Here is a 22,886-nt window from a genome sequence, read left to right on the forward strand (position 1 = left end):
GGGCAAGCGCCAGGGGCACCTCAGGACGCGGGATGACACCGAGCAGCCAGGGTTCCGGTGAGCTTCCTCTGATCCCGGGGAAACTTAACATCTTCGCAAAATGCAACCCAGGGAGGGAACCCTTCCCGCGCAGGCGGCGCCCTGCCAGCATCGAGAGCCGGCTCGTGGCTGACCAGGCTCTCCGAGGAAGGGGGAGGGGGCGGGAGAGGTGGGGCGCTGGGGGCGGGCTGATTGGTTGTTGCGGCAGGGGCGGGGCTCCATTAGTTCCCATGGGGACACCCCTGGCAGGAGGCCCGGGAAGAGGGGGGGGGGGGGGTAGCTGTGCGCGCGCTGTCGAGTCTATGTGCTCTGTCAGTGCTGCGAGCGACGGCCCCGGCCGGGCACAGGTGCTGTATTTCTTCTTCCTCTGCTTCTTCTTTCTCTGTGTTTGCCGTCGCTGCCCTCTGCGCTGGAGGAAGCGCTCATATTTTATTCCGCCTCCCCCACATTCAAGGGCAACATGTTGAGTATAATTTCGAGCCTCCGTCCGAGCATTTTCATCCGATGCAGCCCGTCAGATGTGCATCAGGCTCTGAACACACTGGCTCTTGGTTTGCCTACAGGGATTCTGCATGTGCACTAGATTTATATATGCGAAAGGTGTGTCTGCTGGACACCCGTTACGTCCAGATCGTTCCCATCCACCATCGCTGAGACACACACATTCAGGTATTGCTTTGTGTGTGCGTATATATATGTGCACACATATTCACATATACTATACTCTTACTGTATATCGTGGGTATGTGAATATCTCTCTTTCTGTGTCTCTACTTCTTTAGCAGGGAACCATTGCATTCGAAACTGGCAATGCAAAACCTACAATATTATTATTGAGGATGTGGGGACATCATCTGAGATATGCTGTGGCTATTTATTTTGAGAAATACTTTCTGTTCGCTTTTAGTTTAGAAGAGAATTCAACATTTTTTTTTTCTGTCAAAGAAACAAGATACCAATATTTTATATTTGTAGTCTATGATTATAAAAATACGCTTTTTAAAGTTGCCTGCTAGAGTAACTTCTAAAAAATATAAGCCTTTGTGAGTGTTCTTCAATATTAGAAAGGTGGTGGTAAATAGAAATTTTAATGTTTATATTTGTAAGTGCTGTTTACATTCAAAATTGCAGTTTGTTCATGCATTTTTCATGTTAAGCTGTACAAAATTCACAAGGCCCTACTTTCAAGAGTTTTACCTTAGGCACAGAATGAAGAGATCTTTTTAAAATAATTTACATTTGGATACATTTTACGTTGGATTTACAATAGCTTGATATGAAGTTCTATGAATTTCTGCTTATACAAATAAGGTTCAGTATATTAATTATATATATATTGATAGAAACATACACACACATATTGAACAAAGGGTAACTGACATACAAATGTATTTATAAATTGCATAGTTAAAATTCAAAATTATTTACTTAAGGCTTTCTCCCGCTGTGTGTCTATGAAAAAAATGCATAGTAAATAGGACCCTAGGTTTGAAATTGTTCTGGTATGATTCTATAGTTTTCATTTTTTTTCCCATTCCCCTAAAAGCATGCTTTTCTTTTTACCCTCAGGAAGCATGGTCAGCTTACATTGGAAACAAAAAGTAATTCTGTCTTTTTCTGTGAAAAAATATAGCGACATACATTTTTTGAACATGGTTTTGTCTTTTGAGTATCATTCCCAAATTTACTAAATTGCTGTGTATTCAGTGGAAGAGAGATTCTGTTTGATATTGTGCTTGATTCACTAAGCACTATCTCCTTGCTCTGTGTCTAGGGGATAAAAGCTTTACGAATTAGCCCTTAATCTGAATATTGTTTTGGATCTGAGGGGAAGAATATAGGAGAGAATCTGGATCCTTTCTTCTCAATGGTCACTTTTCAACATTGTTCCTAGTAAGCTTTTCTCCATTTCAAAAGATTTTGTCAGAGAAAGGTTAACACACATTGCGGCTGCTTCTTGGCTGTGTGATTGTGTTTAGAATTGAAGCTGTATATTAACAGCAAAATGTTGGGGATTTTTTTTTTACCTTTCATGATGGGGAATATAATGGTATTCTATTTCAAAAAATAAATATCTCTGCTTTGCCTCTGCAGTTACCTCTTGTAAGCAGTATCGGAAACCTTACTCTGACAATATTACATTATCCCTTAATTTGAACACTGACCCATCTCCTATTTCCATGTGACAGCCTTCTGTGAAAGTAATTCCATGGATATAATCTTTGAATAATTTCTGGGTGCCTGGGAAGAGAGGTGGATAAGGAGTAGATTTTGTTCATGTCAGAGAGGGCAAATCTTGGCGGAGTTAGTGCTCACACACTGGCTGATACACGAGGAGGCTCCCATTAAGGTAAGTGTTTCTCCGCCTTGGTAATTGTTGAACTGTGCATTAATATGTTTTTAACAGAAAAGGAATTGAGACACGAAATAAGAACTGACCTAGGAGAGAGCGAGCACAGTATCGGTTTGCTATGAAAGCAGCATCTTATGTCATGCCTGAAGCCTACAGTGCTGGAAGCAAACTGTGTTTATTTTCATGCGAGGAGTTAAAATTTAATTTCAGGCCTGGCATTTGCGTTCATGAGGTCTCTGCCATCCTTTACTATGCTTATTTTTCAATTGTTTGCAAGATTACATTTTCAGCTGCATAGTAAAACTGGACCACAGCTTGAGACAGCCTCTTACTGTATATCATGTTTCCCCCTATCTGAGCAGTTAGTGAGGAGGAAGAAGTGCATTAGTTAAGTGCCTGTTCCCTAACTGGAAGCATTGTTCTGTTTTTAGGTCTTTAACAAAGGACACGCTGCAGTCAGAGAAAGAAGGCTGCCTCTGCAAATCTCTGCCCTTTTGTGCTGACTCCTCTGGAGAACCTCTGGACAGGCCCGTTAAAGGTCATCATTTTGAAGGTCCTTGTTTTCCCATGGAGAAGTATGAGAAGATTGGCAAAATTGGAGAAGGCTCCTATGGTGTTGTTTTCAAATGCAGGAACAGAGACACTGGGCAAATAGTAGCCATTAAAAAGTTTTTGGAGTCAGAAGATGATCCGGTCATAAAGAAGATCGCCCTTCGAGAAATCCGCATGCTAAAGGTGAGCGCTGCGCTGGCTTCTTGTGAAAATGTTCTCACTAGTAAAAACAAACAAAAATAAGTCTCCATATGTTTCCTGAGGGAAGAACATATGAAGGTAATGAAAACTAAATAAAATCCATTTTGCATGGCACATATTCTAAATTATAGAGAGAGTCTGGTGCAGGGTTCATGCTTGGTTGTAAAAATTGCATTTCATATTCAAGCAATTAGATATGAGGCTATGTGTTATTAGATTCAATACATCGTATATGTTTATTTGTGTTGTTAGATTACATGTTCTGTGTGTCTTGGTGTTATTAGGTTACAGATATACTATAGAGTGGTTTTATGTGACACAGAAAGAAGGAAACATGCAGTCACTGGGTCCCAAAGCGGTGCCACGATAATCTCATGTTGGCATGTCCTAGAGAGGAATAGAAGGGGCCTTTGGTGGCCCATGGCTGTAGGGAGACAGGGAGAAGAGGAAGGGAAGGAAGGCAGGAAAGGAAAAGGCTGAAAAAGGGAAGCCAAGAAAATGAAATCCTCACCCCATTCAAAAAAAAGAAAAGAACAAAAAGACAGCGGAATAAAACAACAGAGTAAAATAATAAAAAGAGAAGGAGAAAAATAAAGGCTCCCGAAATATGTAAATTGCAAAGAAAAATAGTTTCTCTGCCATTTAAAAATTGCGGCTGGTACCTAACATCTGAAATTCTTTTTGTAGCCCTGGTTAGGAGATTACGTGCATTCTGTGTGGCACTAAATGTTCTGGGATTGCAGGGATTCTGTGCTGTGCGTACATATTTTGCATGCTGCTATGAGGTTATCCGGCTTCTGTACAGTGTTGTGTGTATGCTTTTGAGATGATATATTTCCTATATTCCAGTGATGTGAGTTGTGGTTGGAATATACCAGTTATGTACAAGATCATTAATAACACGCCCATCATGTGTCTGCCTGCTGAGAGAAGGTCTTTTTTGTTCCTAGTTGTGGAGGCTCTTGGTTGTATTTAGCAGGAACGAGGATGGGGTGCTTACGCTGCCACACAGGGCCATGTTTGCATATAATTATTATTTGCTAAGTGAATTTGCAAAGCCATGGCACAAGTTAATCAGACTTTTTCACTCTCCGTTTATTCAGTACAGCAGCCCAGCCTGGCAGAAGTGATAGTTTGATCTACCTGACTCAAGTCAGCCATGGCGAGAATGTCCCCAAAGTGGCTAGCATTACAATGTAGCAAAGTCAGAGTTATATGCAGACACTATTGAAGGACATTAGCTGTTGTCAGAGAGATATGAAAGCATAAGACATGCTGATTTGTTAAAAATAAACTAATTTTGCGAAAAATGTCACTCAAACTAAAAAAATGAAAAAAAAACCCCTCAAAGTAAAATACAGTGGCTGCAAGCTGGCTATGCTATTCTATTCTTGTCTGTGGCAATGTGTTCAAGAGCTAAATGCTAATGTCATGCTCCAATAGCCACAGAGAAGCTTCTGGAGGAAGTTCATATAGTTTTGCTCTTTCTCCATTGAAGGAACAGATTACAGTGGTTAATTTTCTGGGCCCTGGTTTGAACTGCATGGCCATAATCACACCTATAGCTTGTCTTTATTTTTCCATTTCTGAAGGAAAAATGGCCTGTTGATGCACTATAACAATTGAGGGTACGCTAGGGTCTTCCAGGAATGCAAAAGCGAGGTGTTCACGTGGAACAGTTGCATTATTCCAATCTGTTTGCCAGAGTTCTTCTGGATCGGGATGAGATTCTAGGAGAATGGCAGCCCCGCCCGCTCCCAGAATGGGGTCCAGGACTTGAGTTGACATCAAAGCTGATGGGTAAATTGTCATTGGCAAGGAAGCATGCAATGTTAACTCCCTTATAACTTGCACGTTCCTGCTGACAGAATGTTTGCCAGAATAGGGACCCTTGGGGTTATGTCGGTTTGAGTGTTGTGATTGTGATACTTATTATGTTAGTCATTGTGCATCTAACAGTTTTGCATTTTAGCTGTCAAATCAAGCTGTAGCACAATTGCCACTGAGTAAACCCTGAGGCTTGAGATGGGGGGGAGGGTGACATTGTTGCAATATGAAATTGTATATTGTTACAATATATTTGTTAGCGTGAATGGTTTTAAATTTGGAGAATGAATGGATACATGTTTGTTATTAATGTATTAAGATTGTAATCATAGGTGATTTTATGAAATATGATTATAGAATTTTAATGCTTTTTAATAAATAAATAAATAAATAAATTAGAATACAGGTAAATTATGTGCTATTTGTAGATAAATTCATGTCAGGTGCCATGAGATCCCAGGAAAGGAGAAGGATCTGAATTAGATGCTCTCCCAGGAAGGGAGAGAGATTTGAGTTGAGAGTCCTGAGATTCCAGTAAGGGAGAGATGGATGATCTGGGTACTCTGAGGTCACAGAAGGGGTGAGATCCAAACTCTCAATGGAGTTATTCCTGCCTGGACTGAGAGAGCAGACGTTACAATCACTGGGAAGACAAGTTGCAGACTCCCTGGATCCTGGTGTCTCTCCGGGTTGATTGTCTGTAGATTTATTGCTATGCGCTGTGCTTCTTGCCTATTACAGTAAAGTTTGCAGGTTTCTACATGTTCTTTATTTAAACATTTTATTTTGTCAGTATTTAAGGTCCTCTGACCTCGCCAGTAGATAGTTGACAAGGATGCAGACTTTTCTTCAGTGGAGAATAGGAACTCTGTAAGGGAGGGAACAAGACTTTCAATAGCATGCATTACATCCCAAACTACTCAGAAAATAACTTTTTGTTTTATATATATATATATATATATATATATATATATATATATATATATATAGTGCTGTAATTTTAGCATGATACACCCATAAGGGAGTGCAGCATCATTTTAACTTTGCTTATTTCTGAGTTGGCCAAGTTGAAGTGCCATTTTAAGCCCTTTATCTATCCCTTACATAAATTTGATTTGAACTTTTTCCAACTCTTATATCTTCTTGTAGCATATGGGCCTAGCATTACAGACCATGCTCTGTGTGGCTTAACGAGGGCTTCTGTGATGGTGAAGTAATTTTCCTGTCTCACCATTGTGTAAATGCGTATCAATCTTGTTTACTGGGAAATTATCCAATGTGCCTCCTACCCAGCACCGATAAGTGTTCCTGGCCCCATGATCATTTCTCACAGATCATGGAGAGAGGGGGGCAGGACTGATGATGACAAATTTAGGCAAGAGATAAAATCCCATTTCCATTCATTTAAATGACATTTTAGTTAATCTGCCTAGTAATAGTATTAAAACCTCCAAATAAAGTGAAAGATAGCGGTATATATGATTTTTTTTGTGGAAACTGTTATTTAAAAAAAAAAAAAATCCAGTGTGTTTGTATTATTAAACGGAAATGCTGGGTGGGGGTCAGTGTGAGGAACTGGATGGGGTGGAGAGGGAAGAAATTCAATGGAGGGGGGGGGGCAGAGGTCAGCGTGAGGAAATAGCTGGAGCTCGGGTATCTAAGTAATTATGGCTTCCCCTTATTTTTAAAACTGTACCACAGTAGCTTAAAGAGAGATTTCAACTCTCTGCATTCAGTAAGTCAGCAAAGTGGAACTGCTCCCCAGAGATGTATAGCGTTCACAAAGGACATCGTTTTGATGTTCTTTCAAGGCTTGTCCTAGGTGCTCTGCTCCTGGCCTGGTAGTTGCTGGGGGTGCACATGGCTCCCCAAAAGTCAGGCGAGAGGTTTCCTCGGTGTCTTCTTCTCTGCTCTTGTGGGTGTATAACATAATATTTTAGTGCTACACAGACTTGGGGAGCCTGTGAGTGCCCCTGGCTATTTGAAATGCCTCCTTAAAACATAGGCACCTAGGAGGCATTCTTCTATCCTGGACAATAATCATGGGTACATTAAAAAAAAAAAAAAAAAAAAAAAGTTTTTTTAAAAAAGAATTTTAAATGAAGACAATTACTGTAACTGGATTTTAGTAAAATGTTTATATTTTGCTTCTGTGTCCTTTCTGATGCTAGTGAAGACCAGTGACTACCCAGCAGTGGGTCTCAGACCAGCTCCTGCCTGAGGAAAAACTGGAATTAGAATCATTTTTAAAATAGGGTTCAGTTTCATTATTATTATTATTTTATTTTGAACAATGAAACGTTGTGCTCTCAGGACCAGTATGTCCAGGAGAAATGTGGGTCCATTTAGTTACTGTGTCAATGCATAATAATAATAACAGGGCTTTGGCTAACCTTTAGTCTATTTTCTTACCCAAGACAGCAAGCAATGCATGGGCACCAGACAGTAGCTCTTCTCTGCTTAATCTGGAGGCAGCACGACTCCCCGTGCGCACACTGCATGCACCCCTAGCTGGGCTCACACTTGTCAAGCAGGTCAATGCCTCTCCCACCCAATCCCTCCAGCATGGCAACACAGGAAAGGCAAGTGCAAAAGAAAAGAAACCGCAAGTTAACACAGAGTTCCGGATCTGTAGTAAGAACAATTTCAGCGCAAAGGACGAGTGGAGGGAAGCCCGAAGCTGAATGTGTGTCCTCTCCCAGCTCATGGCCCCGTGTCTGTCTTACACGCCTGACACACAGGGACATGTGTCTTTGGCCCAAAGCCTCTGGGTGTAAAAGCGCCTGCCACTGTTAATCTTCTAAGAACTGGTGACTCTGCTAAGTAACAATTGTTCCACAATCTGGGAACCGTCCCTTCTTGAATAAGCCCCAAGTGATCGAGTGTCTTCAAGCCTTGCCCGCTGTCAGGTTACATTACAAAGGCTAACAATATATATATCTGGAAGGAAAGCCATATTTTATTTCACACCGACAGCTATTATCTTTCATAAAAATCTTTTTTAAAAGATGAGCCTCTAATCATGAGAGAGAGAGAGAGGATCGCCTGAGTGCAGAAGGGATGCATTGGGGAGTGGCAATTTTCCATAGCCGGAGAGCCAAGCTGCAGAGTGGAGAAAAGCTGCCCCCAGGCCTGCAGGTCTCTCTTCGGGCTGCTGAAGCCGTAGGGCATGAAGAGATGGAAGAACCTGTCAGTGTAAATGTTCCTACCTGCAGCACGTGGGGTCTAACAGCCAGAGAACTGCCTGAGAAATCCAGGGGCAGCCAGATTGCGTCTGTGGGAAGGATGCTTAGCACCTCTGGCCCCTGAGTGGGTGTGTGTATAATATATATATATATATTATATATATATATATATATATATATATATATATATATATATATATATATATTATATATATATATATATAATATATATATATATAATATATAGCAAACAAAAAACTTTTTGGCACTATCGTCTCCTCCAGTGCTATCTGCTTATCTATTTATCAAAAAAAACCCCAACGTAATACCGTTGGAGACAACTAGCACTTTTTACATATACTCAACCAATTTATAAAACCCCACAATGTTTTTGTTATAAACACATTTATTAATTTTTTATTTGTGTATTAATACTCACTTTACATATATATTAGTACAAAATTACAAAATTATATCAAATACATGATTATTACACACATTAAAAAATCCTAAAAGTCCAACAGTTATTCACCCTCAATTTTCTCCTAACTACTAAACTCAATCTCACCCTCAGTGGACTTACATATACTCTGTGATGTTATACTTGGTCTTCTGTAACAAATCAACCACTAAACTATTAAACATTTTATCTGCATAGCTCAATTGCTATGCCCATCAATCTTAACACAATTTAGTGGTATATTCTATTTTGAAGATTCCATCTTCCATCCCGACAAGGGCCTTGTTTCGCCAATGTTGGCTTCTTCAGGGGACTACTTGTATAGAGACCAAACATCAACAAAACCAATATCTTCTATTTCGTATATCTGAAAAGCACACAACTATGTTAAAACAAATAGATTTGTTTTAACATAGTTGTGTGCTTTTCAGATATACGAAATAGAAGATATTGGTTTTGTTTTAACATAGTTGTGTGCTTTTCAGATATACGAAATAGAAGATATTGGTTTTGTTGATGTTTGGTCTCTATACAAGTAGTCCCCTGAAGAAGCCAACATTGGCGAAACAAGGCCCTTGTCGGGATGGAAGATGGAATCTTCAAAATAGAATATACCACTAAATTGTGTTAAGATTGATGGGCATAGCAATTGAGCTATGCAGATAAAATGTTTAATAGTTTAGTGGTTGATTTGTTACAGAAGACCAAGTATAACATCACAGAGTATATGTAAGTCCACTGAGGGTGAGATTGAGTTTAGTAGTTAGGAGAAAATTGAGGGTGAATAACTGTTGGACTTTTAGGATTTTTTAATGTGTGTAATAATCATGTATTTGATATAATTTTGTAATTTTGTACTAATATATATGTAAAGTGAGTATTAATACACAAATAAAAAATTAATAAATGTGTTTATAACAAAAACATTGTGGGGTTTTATAAATTGGTTGAGTATATGTAAAAAGTGCTAGTTGTCTCCAACGGTATTACGTTGGGGTTTTTTTTTGATAAATATATATAATATATATATATATAATATATATATATATATTATATATATATATATATATATATCTTACTTGTACAAATTTTAATACTGACCAATATATTGTAAAACATCAGTTTGCTGATATATATATATATATATATATATAGAAAGGATGCTTAGCACAAGTAGGATTTAACTTTTTGATATATGGACATCTGGAATATATTTCTAATAAAGCTTTTTTTTTTTGTAAAGAGTATTTTTTTGATTCATATTTTAGCCACCGCCCTTTTGATAATCTCCAGAATTTCTGTAGGACCATCTCACGGAAGCTCAGTAAAGTCTCGGGATAATCACGGACCCACTTTTGCTTCTTTTTTTGTTTTTAAATTGTTCAATATAGTACAATTAAAATGGTTTGGGGTTGGCTCAGGGGCAGTGAAGCTGGCCCTGATTTCCAGCTCAGGTTTTCCACTCCCTGGATCAGCGTTCACAGCCTCTGAAGGGGGAGGGGGGGGGCAGGAAGCCTCGGCCATCGCGCGTAGTGCTGACCCCTAGCGGCGGGAATCCGCCCCCCCCCCTCCCACCACTACGCGTGCAGTCCCCAGAAATGGTCCCAGTGCACGGCCCTGGCCAAGGGCTATCGCCGCCATGACCGGCCTAAAGCAAGTTAGAAGGGGATGTGAAATGGGGCGGGGAATCTCCAGGTAAATGTGAATGTGGGGCTTATGTCGCCAGAGCCCAGCCCCGACTGAGCTAGGAGCAGAAAGAAACTTTCGGGTGAAAAATAAAAATGTTCTATATGAAAAAAAAGTCATTTAAAACTTACAAGATCCCCACACTAGTTTAATGATTCATTCCCCCCCCCCCCCCCCCCACTCACACCCATTTTGACAACAAACATCTGTGTTAAGGAGCCATCAATACTGTAATTACGTGTGCTTATGGGCAATTAGCAGCTCTTTCAAATTTTAAATATCCAACCAGAAACTTTGACATTGAATTCTCCCTCTTCCTAGAGGCATTCTGTACTCCTGCAGCAATTGTACAGTTTGGCTTTTTTTTGTAAATGGCTCTGTTTGATGCTCTCTTCTTTCTTGCTATCTGACAGACCCCTTCTTCCCCTTTCTTCTTTAGCAAGAAGTTAAAGCAGGGAACAATGGGTGAGGCTTGATGCTTGCTACATACTGCATGTGGGTAGTTTTACTCCAGGAGAGAAACACTGGAGTATTTTGCCCCAGCCTAGGGCCTAATCCTCTCCTTAAAGCTCAGAATTGGCAGAAACCTTTGACCGACTGGGTCCCCGTGTTTGTAAAAAGCCTTTGCCGTTCTTACTGTAAAACTAAACACCAGCGACACGTTTCCCATTCCTGCAAAAGTATTAGAGATCAGGATTCATTGTCGTCGGTGGCGATGAGGTTGCTGCATACAGTGGTTGCATTTGAATGAGAGATGATGGCGTTATGAAAATAATGGCCAATTGTCCCAACATGAGTAATTTGACTTCCTTTCCTTGCCTTGACCAAAACACTCCACCCCACCCCACATTGTTGCTCTGTGTAGATTTATGGTTGGACCTGTTGTTGATTTTACATGTGAAGACCTGTCCAAGTATTGCTGCTTGATTTGTTTTGTTTTCTTTCCACTGTATATAGTAACAGAGGCTGTTTACTGATTAGGAAATTGCTTGGCCTAACCAAACAAATATTTGAGTGGATAAGATGGTGTTTGCCACTGAAAAGTGCACCAGCTTATTCACAAGCTTTCTACATTAGTAAATATTTTGTAAGCAAGGGCTTTGTAACCAGCCAAGGTTTGCCAGGGATGCTGATAAAAGAAGATCAGACGTGAGGATGTATGAGCAAAGGGCCCAGAAAGCTGGGCTCCATCTGGGTGATCCTCAAATTCAGTTAAATCTGGGAATAGTGTTAAATCCTCCAACTCTTCTGCAGCCTTACAAAGAGAAGAGCTGCAGTAACTCACATTCGCTTCTCTTACGTGATTCTTTGGCAGCTTAGTTTAAGAAATAATGCCCTGAATTTCAGGCTTTTTGCTTCTTCTGCTTATTCCATGATGGGAGGGCATCATAATAACATGGACTAGGAGGCAGATAAAGGTCATAAGGCCCATTCCATCTACCCATTTTCCCTACCTGCTGCCATACTGCAGACCCTACTTGAGCTCCAGAAAACCGTATGGGAATGTGGAATTTGAACTGGGATTCTTGCACCCAAAGGAAGAAACAGACCTGTACTTCTAGACTTAGGGTTTTTCAAAGCTTTTTCCATTGCCTCTTACCTTTACTGTTTTAAGCAGCAGAAAATTAGATGTACAGAACCTTTAGAGTACGGTGGAGAATTGGGTTGTCTTGGCTGGAAAAAGTGCTGTTGAAGGCCCAGGACTCTGTTTCCCAGGTGTCTCCTGTTTCTTATCGTTCCCCTTTTCCCTTCCCCTTCTGGGCCATGGTTTGAAGTCAGGACCCACTCTCATCCTTGGACTGCAACTCCCTGGGTCTTTTGCTTCTTTAAAATTAACCCTTCTTTTAAAATCTTTCACTTTCACCTCGGGAGTCTACCTGGCATATCCTCAAGTGTCTGGGTTGTATGGCGTGTAAACTTTATCATATAACCTTCTGATTCATAAAGAATACTTTTTAACATTTATCAGGAGCCTGATCTTTCAATTCTCTTTCCCCTTCTCTAGAGAGTACATTTGCATTCATGTTGTTATTCCCTGGACTGTGTCTCACCCGGAAGTCATATGTATTCATCCGTTGTAGTGGATTATGAACTAGTACTTGGATAAAGGATCAGACCTATAAATAATATTTAAGTGTCTTCACTTTATTGCAAGGCGTGCCTTCTCTATTAGAGTAATTCTTCTCTCTAGGAAAGAATTTTCTACTTTAAATATTGAATGAGGTGTTCCTCCCATTTGACTTCATGTGATAGGACTTCTCTTAGGCCATGTCTGAAGCATCTGTCAGTAGAATGAATACACAATCAAAGTCTACATTATATAAGACTGGCTCCTTATATAACCTGTTAAAGTTTCATAAAGGCGTGTTCTTATTCTTGCAACCATTGTATTTGGTTCAAGCCAACCTTCCTTACTTGATTGGTGAATAGTATAGCAATGTCTATAGTTTTGAATAAACTTCCAATAATATAAGTTAGACCCAGGAAGTCTTGTATCGTTTTCTTGGTTAAAGGTACTAAAATATCTGAAGTAGCTTGGATCTTTGACAGTAGTGTTTCCTACAATATAGCCTAAATACTGGGTTTCTTTTTCAGCTAGGGTGCACTTGGAGTTAGGCCTGCCTCTCTCAATGCTGTAAGGACAGCTTCTACTTTCTATAGATGGGTGTCCTAATCCAGAGTGCGTATCATGATATTGTCTAGGTATGCTGCTGCATATTCTTGATGTGGTTGTATTATGATATCCATAAGCCATTGAAACAGTGCCTCAGCCCAAATTAATCCAAATGGGAGGTGTCATGAAAGCTGTCTTTCTCTGGGAAACTGTCAGTGTCCCATTGTTAAATAAAGGGTGGTAATGTATTTAGTCTTCCTAACAAATCATCTACCTGAGGCACTGAATAGGCATCAAATTGCAAGATGGCATTAATCCACCAGAAATCAATACAGAATAGACAGCTTCCATTTGATTTGGGCGCCATAACAATCAGACTTGCTCAAGCACATCTTTACTCCTCCCCAATGCTTTAGCACCTTCTTCACTTTGGCTTCTCAAGTTGGTATGGCCACGACAGAGCAATTTTCCCCTGTTCAGTGCTTATAGAATGTGATACAAGATTTATCTAACCTGGAATGATGGAAAATACATCTCCAAAATTCCATATAAGGACTTGTACCTGTCACTTCTTTGCTTTTCCCCATGCACTTCTCCCCCAGGTCATCTATTTCAGGAAGTTCTGGACCTAGATAAATCCTCTGTTCCAAACACAGCTTTTTCAGCTACCTTTGGACCTCTTCACTCATCCTGCTTTAGCCATTGCCATTAACAATTCCACACTCGCTGAGCTGTGGTTCAGGGTCGGGTCCCAGGTGAGAATTCGAGGCTGCGGAAATGGCATTAGTATATCTCTGGAGTGAGGTCTCACTATCTGCTTTTATATCATCATAAACTTGGGCACATACCACATTCAGTGCCCTGTAGGCCGCTTGGGCCTTACCATTTAAACAAGGTGCCAGTCAGAGGGCTCATGGTATCTTGGGCCATGCCGCTGCCTCTGCTACCCACTCAAATATAATAAGGAAGGCTTCTGGGTCATTTGTGGACTCCATTTTTCTGAGAAGAGTTTCCATTCTCATCCCTGGCTGGTCTCTCAAATTCCACTGGGGTTGGGCAGCCATAGGCCCGATCTGTTGTGGCCATAGCTATTTCTGCTGCAGTGTCTGAGTCAGCGTATCCAGTGGCTTTGGGCTTTCTATTGCCCAGCCAGAGGTCAGGATATGAGGGAAATGGGGAAAATAGAAAAATCCCAGAGAAATAGATGTTTGTGATCTGATGTGTTCCCAGCTACTCTTACCCCTTCATCCAGAGTTAATGTACTTTTACTCTCACTGTCTTTTCCTCAAGACATCTCTCTGCCTTCTGCTCCCCTTCGAGGTATCGCAGTCCCACCTCTACAAACATATGTGAGTGCTCCATTACCAGCTGTATCCTCTTCTTTCATCTGACTGACTTCAAAACCAGGAAAGGTTTATTTATGAGGGAAATTCCTTACAATGCATCTACATAAACAAGAACTACACAAATCAAACTTCTAGCTTTGTCTGAGTATCTTCTTCTGAGCTCTATGTGAGTTGCCATCAGGTACAGTGGTAGCTCTCTGACCCAGGGGGGCTTACAGTCAAAGGAACATCAGAGGGAGAGGTAGGATTTGAACCCTGATTTCCCAATCCTCTAGTCTAACCACTAAGCTACTTCTCCATTCCACTCTTTCTGGCTTAGGCTCATGGTTTAAGCCTTGGTACTGCGTGCTATGGCACAGGAGGCCTCGTGTGTTCTGTCTGATGGGGTGATGGGGCTTTGGTTCACAGTAGAGGCAAATGCACTTGAACTCTAGAGCTGAAGGAAAGATGACTACAACGTCTGTGTCATCTTGGCCATAGAAGTATGCTGAGGGCCAAGTCTAGGAGGAGTTTCTGCTCCATCCCCTATGCTATCAAAGGTTCCTGTGTCACCTGGGGAAGGTGCATATAAGAAAAGAGTAGAAAATAGGGGACTGAAAAAGTTATGTGCCTCTGCAAGAGTATACATTGTTATATATTTATCATTTCATAGAGCTATACACCCCCACCAGCCCAATGACCAGCCAGCACTTTAACTGTAGGATGTGTAATGACTGTACTTTCAGTGCATAGTACAATAATATTCAAGGTTTGCATCTCTCAAATCAAGGATCAGTTATGTGTAGGCATATGAGTAGCATTGTCCAATGTAAAGAAACTTTCATACCTGTATTGTAAGATATCTGGGCAGCAAAATGCCAATTGTTGACCTCAATAGTAGATACTGAGACAGTAATAAAACTAATAGAAACTCTGCTGACCTTATGTTTATGCTGATTCAGCTATAACCATTTGTTTTTCTGATTTTGCACTGCTACCCTACAGTCAGCTTAAAGTAGCTGCATCATCAAAGGGCTTCACAAAATGCTGTATTTACTTTCTTTCTCTATCTCTTCTCTCCTTAATTAGTCAACTTGTGTAAGAGATGGGATTTTTATGAAAGCTTGTTTATTTTGTTCAGAGTAGCCCTCCAGTACAACTCCTACAGAAGCAGAGTGTGCAGGGAGGCTTGACATGGATGAATGGTGCTGATGTACTCTCCAGGGGCAATAAAAAAAAACTTTCATTGTTTCTTCAAGACCACTTTTGGGCCTAGTACTTCTGGGGCCAGGGCAACCCACTATGCAAGCTGTGCACTTACACAGGGCAATGCTTTCGACAGGGTGGCGGCTTGTGGGCCATCTAGTGGATCCCAACCTGCAGGCAACCAAACTGCAGAGGAGGCAGCAGGGCCTCCTGGGGCCGACAGCAGATATCAAGAGGAGGCTGCGTAGCCACTCGGCAGATCCAACCCGCCAGGAGCCAAAGTCAGAAGAGGCCATAAGGACAATCCACTAGATAATCCCTCCTCACAACAAATGTGCTATTTGCCCATTAGCACTACAAGGAAGAGGTGTTCCAAATGTTCCCATCTGAAATCTGGTAGCCTTATTGTATCTGTAAATGATGTTCAGACATAAAGTTATTGATAGGAAAAAAGAGAAGTCCATGAATGGCTCCATTATAATCCACTGGGTGAGGGATGGGGGCGGCATAATAATTGTTTGCATAGGACGCCAAAAACAAGTAGCACTGACCCCTGAGTGTTTCCTTCATAGTTTGGGGTCAGAAGAACATAAGATTTGCCATACTGGGTTAGACCAAAGGTCCATCAAGCTCAGTATACTGTTTCCAACAGTGGCCAATCCAATTCACAAGAACCTGGCTGAATCCCAAAAGGTTGATGATTCCATGCTGCTTATATCGGGGATAAGCAGTGAATTTCCCCAAGTTCATCTTACTAATGGTTTATGGACTTTTATTCCAGGAACTTGTCCAAAGTTCAACCCAGCTAGCGTAACAGCTTTTATCACATCCTCCAGCAACGAATTCCAACATTTAATTATGTGTTGAGTAAAAAACTACTTTTTAAATTTCTCTTAAATACATTACCTAGTAACTTCATCACGTGTCCCCTAGTCTTTGTACTGTTTGAAAGAATAAACAACTCATGTTTACCTATTCCTCTTCAGTTATTATTTTATAGACCTCTGTCATATCTCACCTCAGCCATCTTTTCCAAAAACTGAAGACCCTCTCTAGCCTTTCCTCATAGGGGAATCATTTCATCCCCTTTATCATTTTGATCTCCCTTCTCTGTACCTTTTCTAGTTCTTGTCTATCATTTTTTTAGATGTGGTGACCAGAATTGTACACAGTACTCAAAGTGCAGTCTCACAATGGAGCAATACAGAGGCATTATGATAAATCTCTGTTTTATTCTCCATTCCTTTCCTAATAATTGCTAACATTGTATTTGCTTTCTTGGTTGCTACGTCCCACTGAACAGAGGATTTCAAAGTATTCTTTACAATGATACCTAGCAATAATTGGGTTGCTCTTCCTTGCATGCATCACTGTGCACTTGTCCACATTAAATCTCATCGATCATGTGCAAGCCCAGTCTCCCAGTTTTGCAAGGTCCTCTTGCAATTTCTCACAATCCTCCTGTGATTTAACAACTTTGAATAATTTTGTATCATCAGCAAATCTGATCACCTCACAGTGGTCTCAATACAGATCCCATTTTGAAAAAAAAAAATGAACCATTTAGCCCTACTGTCTGTTTTCTATTGTTTAACCAGTTCTCAATACACAATAGAACATTGCTTCTGTGATGTCAAGCAAGCGATCTTAGGTTTTAGAAAGGAGCTAGCTGGAGGACAGAACAGTCTGGACTCCAATCTTTCTCCACAGAAAATGCGTTATTCACAGTGAAGCAGAACAAGAACAGAAACAGCCTACTTACCTCAGCAGCATACATCAAGACTTCCAATGTTCACAGTCTCAGCAGGATATTAGCCTTTATCCATCCCAGGGCCTCTCTGTTCCCTTCTGTTTCTGTACTCTTAATCCCCTACTCAGGGAAATGCCCTAGGACCAGGATTCCCTTCTGGGCTGTGTCTTAAGCTGGACCAAGCTAAATGTCTGGTCCTGGTCTTTTAAGTGGGTCTTGATATACATTCCTTTACAGCCTCCTCGCTCCTGACTTTTTAATTTCCTCAAGAGTCTCTCATGAGGTATTTTGTCAAATGCTTTCTGAAAATCCAGATTACACTATATCAGTTGGCTCACCTCTATCCACATGTTTATTCACCCCTTCAAAAGAAATGTAGCAGATTCCCTTGGCTAAATCCATGTTGGCTTTGTCCTCACAAGCCAATGTTTTCCAACCCTTTCCTGGAGGCACACCTAACCAGCCATAGGTTCAGGATTGCCACCTTTGCAAAACTTTGCAAATGGGTCCACACTTAGATTGTGAACCTTTGTGTTCAATATCTGGGTTTTCCCACCCAAGGGTTACACTATAACTGTGCAAGCAGTAAACCCCTTACTGAGGTTGGAGAAAATCAGATTTTATTCCAAGCCCTCAGGTCCAGATTTCACACCAGGCAATGAATACCCATGCCTAAGGGAATTGGTGGACGGGGCACCCCTTCCTCAGCTGGGTGGCCCACTTTCTTAAATGCTGCATTGTCATGTCTGTCCTCTTCATTTTAAAGGTGCAAAAGTGGGCTAGCAGTCATTCTCTAGTACTCTAGTGCTGCTGGACCACTCCTGTACCTTTAAAGGGTCAGGTGCCATTTCTAACGTTTAGTGGCACTTAAAAAGAGGCTTGCCTGCAGGGGAAGGGGCACCCCTTTCACCGTGGCACTTCCCACCCTACCCCTTCCCTGCTCTGCTCCTCCTGCAACCTAGGGACTCTGACTAAATAAATTTGGCCTTACATGCCTCATGTGCATACAAGCCTCCTGCCTTACATTCACCCAGAAAATGCGGTAAAATACATCTACTTCACCACATGCCTAGTCCTAGTGTATTACACTTAGAAAACCACAGGATTGGGGAAGATGATACTTCAATATCGTCATTTTTATAACATATTAACAGAGGGCTACCCTGAATTCAGTGAGAATTTTACTGCCCCGATGTGTGATTTTATTTGATTGAGCACAATACTCCATTTCTGGGTACTTTTTTTTTTTTTTTTAAATAGAGGTGGTTGAAATAAAAAGTTTTAGGTTTTATTCCAGGATGAAAGGGTAGAGAGATATTGAACTGATTTTCTGCCAAGTCTCAGCCTGACGCTGTCTGGGCTTTAGAATAAAAAGGATGAATGTGCATACTGTGCTCCTCCCCATTCTTATCCCGCCAGCCACAATAACACAGCTGGATCAAACGCAGAGAAACCAACTAAGGATGGTCTCAGCTCAGCGAGGCCTCTAGCCCGAGAAAGGGCAGAGCTGTGCAAAGTTGTTAATCTTCACCGATGGACCCGAGTGTCCCCTGAGCAAGCCCAAACACCTGTTTTGCAGCCCGAGGTAAAATTGCTACGACCGCAGGCCTGCAGACGTTCCCATCATTTGACTCAGGAAAGTTACATTAGAGCAGATTCAGCAGATGAGACTGTAGTGGCGAATAAGGCTGCAGGGCTCTACTCATTCCCAGAACTCTCCCCTGCACTTTTTGAAGCATTGCTTCTTCCGAGTTTTCCCACCCATTTAAGCTCTGACCTTGTCTCCAGATGTCTGCCTCCTGTCCCGTCAAATGAGAAACTACTGCTACAGGAGCTGAGATGCTGTAACCTTCCTGCTATTAATCAGGTTTACTTGGGGAATAGCCACTGCTATTAATTGTATCAGTAGCATGGGATCTTCTTAGTGTTTGGGTAATTGCCAGGTTCTTGTGGCCTGGTTTTGGCCTCTGTTGGAAACAGGATGCTGGGCTTGATGGACCCTTGGTCTGACCCAGCATGGCAATTTCTTAGGTTCTTATGTTCTTAATAAGCATGAAAGTGTTCACCGAAAGACATCTCTACCTCAGACTAAACTGGACTGTGTCAGGTTGATTTTCAGTCAAGAAAACCGAGAAGAGCACAAGCTCTCAAAGCAAACAACTAGACAAGTTGGCTCACATAGATAAAATCAGTCGTCTATTCCTAACTGCGGAAAAATTAGAATTTATTGCAAGTAGGAAGCCAGCCATTAACAGATCAAAGGTGGGGAGCTTTAGGGACAATTTTCCATGTCAGAAGGAAGCAAGGGTGCAATTAAATTAATCAGAACCGGGTGTCAGGCCCTTATTCCTCATCTTCCTCGCCTTATCTTTGTGTCCTGCTTGGACGCACCAGATGGCTATGTTTGAAGGACACCCAATCGGTGCCGGGTGAAAAGAAGAGGATGGGACAGGGGGAGACCATAGATCTACTGCCATTTTCACACTTAGGTGCTGAGGAAAAGCCAGGTTTTTTCTCACGTAGGTTCCTCTCCTCTTCCAAAACAATCTTCTCTAATGGATCGCTACCAATGTTCCCTGGAGGTGGAGAACTTCCCTGTGCAACTGCTATTGCACTGCACTTCCACTAGCCTGGTTTGCCTAAGCCCAGCTCCTGCACCCTCTCCTTGCCACGCTCAGGTCACACACAGCCTAACACTACCCTGATCTTCAGCTTTATTATCGTACAGGCCAGAACGACAGAGTAGAACTTTGCTATGACCAAGAGCCGCGCCTCCTTTGATATTGGTTACAGGAAGGTGCAATATTAATATTGGTACTAATCCAAATACAAATGCTGTTCTATTTTTTCAGCAACTTAAGCATCCCAACCTTGTCAATCTCCTTGAAGTCTTCAGAAGAAAGCGGAAGCTGCACTTGGTGTTTGAATACTGCGATCACACAGTTCTTCACGAGCTGGACAGGTATCAGCGAGGGTGAGTTGCAGGAAGCTTTTTAGTTGATTATATTTTTCCTTCAAAGGCTGCAATGTGCTATATGAAATTCTACCTGCTAAGATCCCTAATCTCAGTCTGTACAGATAATGCAGTGCACTTGAGTGCATTTTTTTTTAACTTCATAGGAAGGCTTGGAATGGCACAAGGACTACAGGTTTGAAAGGGTTTCCTGGGTAAATTGCCCTGATTGAATATTGTGGTCCCCGCCCGCCCCATAGCACTTCAGAATATGTCTGGGCTTTTTACGGCACACTGACCTTTTTCTGGAATAAAAAGAAGCGTATCTGGGGGGCAGTGGAAATGGGGGGAGGGGAAGGGATGGGGAGATGAGAGGGTCAGGCCGGGGAAGGAAAACAATTCACAAGGATTTGATTTTCAAGACTGAGTGTGCAGTTCTGTCTCCACTCGATCGCCTTCAGAAACATCAGGCATAAATGTTTGTGGCCACTTTGCGTGTACCTACCTTGCAGCTGCTTGGGTGGTTTCCCTTTGAAAATCAGCTGTAAGGGTCGCAGGTACAAAAGCGTTTCTGTGCCTTGCATCGCTGCGGGCTATTCAAAATTGCCCTCTGGGACAGTGTTTCTCAACTAGTGTGCCAACAGATGTGCCATTAAAAAAAAGAGTCCAACAGCTGGATTCTGCCCTCAGCATCTGGCAGCGAGATGCCACCGGTGGCTCGTAAACATGCGGAAGCTCCTTTCAGAGAGCCTGCGTCTCCTTCCCAGCTACACCATGAGCCTTGGATATGAGAATTAATAGCTGCCCTCCCCCCAGTTTGTTGGGTGCACATATTATACACAGCACCTCCTCTTCTTTTCCTTCCTGAGCTGCCTCCTTGCACTCCTTCCAGCCTCTGTCATATCCTCGGGTTTAGTGAGAGAGGAAGTGCATGCACTGAGCACTGGACGTGGCTGATTGAAGGTTGCGAGCAGCTCCGGCAGGCACATGCGCAGCCAAGGCAACTTAAGCCATCCAGCTGCCCACACCACAGAGTCTTTGCCCTTCTCCTGTACTCGTAGATAAAGGGAGCTGGTCCACTGTGAGAAGTTCATGTGAGTCTCCGTGCCCGTCCTGTTTGTTTAAAAATGTGGAAGAGAGACCAGCGGGGCTTTCACTGCGTCTCTGGCTCTTCTTTGGCTCTAAGACCTGGCTCCTTGTGGCACCGCCTGCTCTGCCCATGTGCCATACAACAGCTTTGTTAATGGAGATGGGCTCAGGGAGCCTCAGAGATTCCCTGGCTGTGATATATGTGATGAGCAGAAGAAACACAGTTATATTCCCAAGTCAGTCCTAGGTCTCTGCAAACCAAAGGTTGTCACCTTAAGGCAAATGATTGGAGAATTCCGGGAAATGGCTGAAATAATATGGGTTTTGCAGGTTAGACCAGCAGCAGGGGGCCATCCTCCCTGTCCTCTTTCCACTCTATCCCCAATGTTGAAAATAAATCCATAGCAGCAATACGGGGACACTTGGACCAGTCTGTATATGAAACTTTGTCTCATCATTGAGTGATCGGGGGACTACCAAAGTGAAGTTATTTTTTTTTTAATAAACTTTTAATTGTTTATTTTTAAAGGCTCTACAAACAGGAAGGACAGTCCAGAGTCCTACCACATGACATGCCAGTTCAGAAGGTGTATATTCAGTCACATATCTGAGAGATCAGAAGGAAGGTATCCAGTAAAAGATTACTAACTGCATGCCAGGATAATGAGACCCCCCCCCCCCCCCTCATCTAGTAGCCTGCATAGTTTATGTCAGTTTCTGGGCCACCCCTTCTAGGAGTCTCAGTAAGGGAGAATGCGCCTTGTGAAACGGCCATGAGCAAGTCCCGAGGAGTTATGCGAACAGGGAGAAGAAAGCGTTCACCATTATTCTGTTTGTTCTTTGGACAATGTAAATGATACTCCTTACATTTATTTGCATGGCTTATTCATCAGGACTTGGTGCCATGGAAATGTTCAGCATTACTTTGATAAATCATTTTTATCGGTGGTACATGAGATGAATGGCCCTGTTGAAGATTGATTAATTGAGGTCCTGAGTAAACAGAGGCCGGCTGTTGTTCTCCTTGTTGACTGTAGCTTCCGCAAGAGGAGTGGGCAGGGCTGATGCTGGATATGCAATAACTCCCCCCATGACATAGGCACGGGAGGACTGCTTAAGTAGGTGGTGGACCAGAACATTTGCTGTTGCCATGTGGCTTAAACATTAATTAAGTGCATGCTAATTATTTGAATGAGGGGGAATATTGAGCTACTGAGCCCATATTCTCATATGTACAAAAATATGTTAATTTTGTTCACAGCTACATAGTTTTGAGAAAGTTAATGACACCAGGAAGGGGGGATGAAAAAAGCTGATGTGCCAACCTGCATGAGAGGGACTCTGCTCTAGCCTCTTTGCAATTTCACCTGACACCACAAGGCTGCCCAGACCCTGCTGTCCTTCTGCTGCCCCTGCTCAAACCCTACTCCCCGCCCCTTCCCTAATACAATAAAGGAGGCTGGAAGACCACTTGACAACCCTAGGCCTTCATGAGCCTCCTTTATCCTTTCACAGGCAGGAGACGAGGCTCTTACTTCCGGTTAGCCTGCTCATCACTGTCAATCATATAAGCCAACTCAACACCACCACCTCCCACTCGGACCACACAGAAGTCAAAGTGTGAAGCAGTGCTGAGGCAGCACCAT

General features: G+C 42.1%; 1 protein-coding gene across 3 annotated transcripts in view; it reads left to right on the top strand.

The window, feature by feature from the left end:
- Positions 1-299: 299 nt before the first annotated feature.
- The window catches only part of CDKL1 (cyclin dependent kinase like 1), a 58,782-nt gene continuing 36,195 nt past the window's right edge, over positions 300-22,886 (top strand). Inside the window, exons 1-4 of one of the 3 annotated variants that reach the window (XM_029598358.1) lie at positions 333-708; positions 2,134-2,389; positions 2,824-3,127; positions 20,051-20,172. In XM_029598358.1, coding sequence (XP_029454218.1) covers positions 2,960-3,127; positions 20,051-20,172 — 290 coding nt within the window. In that variant the 5' untranslated portion in view covers positions 333-708; positions 2,134-2,389; positions 2,824-2,959. Of the gene's footprint in view, positions 709-2,133; positions 2,390-2,823; positions 3,128-20,050; positions 20,173-22,886 lie in introns of all 3 variants that reach the window. The other 2 variants (XM_029598359.1, XM_029598357.1) reach the window with 2 other exon arrangements.

The sequence above is a fragment of the Rhinatrema bivittatum genome, chromosome 4 (genome assembly GCF_901001135.1).
Source record: "Rhinatrema bivittatum chromosome 4, aRhiBiv1.1, whole genome shotgun sequence".
Taxonomy (NCBI): Eukaryota; Metazoa; Chordata; class Amphibia; order Gymnophiona; family Rhinatrematidae; genus Rhinatrema; species Rhinatrema bivittatum.